The 2,145-nt window shown below is 41.2% G+C and overlaps 1 protein-coding gene across 1 annotated transcript; it reads right to left on the bottom strand.

Annotated features, from left to right (window-relative positions):
- Positions 1 to 300: 300 nt before the first annotated feature.
- Positions 301 to 1,240, bottom strand: LOC102661957 (uncharacterized). Its single transcript, XM_006604996.1, has 2 exons — positions 1,075 to 1,240; positions 301 to 944 (listed from the first exon to the last, which is right to left on the bottom strand). The coding sequence occupies exons 1-2, from the start codon at positions 1,238 to 1,240 to the stop codon at positions 301 to 303; spliced, it is 810 nt and encodes a 269-aa protein (XP_006605059.1).
- Positions 1,241 to 2,145: the final 905 nt, after the last annotated feature.

Genomic DNA, 2,145 nt, shown 5'->3' with positions numbered 1-2,145 from the left:
AAAAAAATTAAGTTCTTTTCTGTTCACCTCTTCACCAAAGTTTACGAACCCCTTCTTATCAATATTAAACAAGATGAAAACACAATCACAAGCAACAACTACACTAAATGCAAGCAAAACAAAATTAAAAATGGCTGGGTTGCCTCCCAATAAGCGCTTGTTCTGTTATCCTGGATCAACCAAGGTTCCAACTTCCAGAACCTTCTTCTCTAGTCTCTTTTCCTCCATCACATTCACCTTCAAACAAGCATTTTGGTCAGACAAAGCTTTCTCTTCATGAAACAGATCGAAACTGATCTGCTAGTCTTCTATGGCCATTTGTAGTTTCCTCTTCCCCATGTCTACCACACAACATGTGGTAGACATAAACGGTCGTCCAAGAATTAGGGGAATGTCAACATCTTCTTCTATATCCATCACTACAAAATCAACCGTAAAGATCAAATGTTTGACCCTAACCAAAACGTCTTCAATCACTCCATAGGGTCTTGTCATAGAGCGATCAGCCAACTGTATAGTCATGCGAGTGGGCATTATCTCTAACTCTCCAAGTCGCTGGCACATGGAGAGCAACATCAAGTTGATATTGGCTCCCAAATCAATGAGAGCCTTGCCTACTGCAACCTCACCAATAGAACACGGTATGGTGACACTGCCTGGATCTTTATGCTTCAGTGGGAGGATACGTTGAATGACTGCATTGCAATTTCCTTCCACGACTATAGTGTCACTGTGGATATACCTATTCTTCTTTGTCAGCATATCTTTTAAAAACTTAGCATATAGTGGCATTTGTTGGAGAGCTTCTCCAAAAGGCAATGTGATCTCCAGCTTCTTGAAGATGTCAAGAAATTTGGCTAAGCGTCGCTCTTTATCCTTCTTGGAAGGTACCAATGGATATGGCACTTCCTTGCCTTCAGCTGGAAAGGGTTCTCTCTTCTTCTCTGTTGCATATTCACTCTTGCTCTTCTTTCTTTCCTCAAGGTTCTCTTTTTCTTTTTCATTTTTTTGATTTTTTTTCTTTTTCTACTTCTTCTTTTTCTTTGTCTTCCTTCATCTTTATTTCTATTTCACTCTCTTTTATTGTTGTCGCTCTCTCCTGTTGGTCATCTTCATCTTCAACAACTTCCTCAAGTTTAACTAAGTCAGAAACGGGTTCAAGTGCCGGCTTAGTTGCCAGTTGTTGTTTATGTTCCTCCACCTTCTTCTCAGCTTTTCCTTCATCAACGTGGGTTGCCATTCTGCTCCTTGTCATGACAGCGTTGCACTCCTCTTTTGGATTTTTCTCGGTGTTAGAACTAAAGCTACATGACAATCGATCCGCCAACTGTTTAGCCAGTTGTCCTACTTGGACTTCCAGATTCTTTATGGCAGACTCTGTACTCTTCTAATTTGACAAAGATACCAGCATAAATTGAGCCAGAGTCTCTTCCAACTTCGTTGTCCGATCATAGAGACTAGGCCCTAGTTGTTATGGCCTTATGGATGGTCCACCCTAGTCTTTGTTGAATTGATTCCCAGGGTGGCTCCTTCATTGTCCCTGTTGTTGGTTGTATTGTTGTCCATGCTGGAATCCGGAATATCCACCTGCATTGAAATTTTGTCTTTGGCTGGTTCCTTGTGTAGTTGACTTCATGTGGTGTTTCTTCTTGGGGAATACAGCAACCAGACTCATGTCCTCCACCACATATGACACAACCTGCTACCTGCAAAACAGCAGAGGGTGAAGGTTGTACAAAATTTAATTGAGTTGGCAGCTTACTTAATGTTTCGGTCAATGCTTCCAGTTAGTTGGACAATAGCTTGTTTTGTGCCAACAATGCATCTTGTGATGAAAGCTCTAGCAGGCTTCTTTTTTTTCGAATGTGGGCTCTATCTCTCAAAATAGCAATGTCACTTGCACCCATATTTTCAATGAGTTCCATGGCTTCTTCGGGGGTCTTCAACTTTATTTTTCCCCCAGCAGAAATGTCTAACACCTGCTTGGACTACGGTCTCAATCCGTCAATAAAAATGTTGAGTTGTATCAGTTCTGAAAATTCATGAGTGAGTGTCTTTCTCAGTAAGCCTCTAAATCTTTCCAATGCCTCACTCAAAGATTCATCTGGAAATTGGTGGAAGGATGAAATGGAAGCTTTCCCTTCA

The sequence above is a fragment of the Glycine max genome, chromosome 19 (genome assembly GCF_000004515.6).
Source record: "Glycine max cultivar Williams 82 chromosome 19, Glycine_max_v4.0, whole genome shotgun sequence".
In the NCBI taxonomy this organism is placed as follows: Eukaryota; Viridiplantae; Streptophyta; class Magnoliopsida; order Fabales; family Fabaceae; genus Glycine; species Glycine max.
The sequence above is the reverse complement of the archived record's forward strand: the minus strand, read 5'-3'. Positions and strand labels throughout refer to the sequence as shown.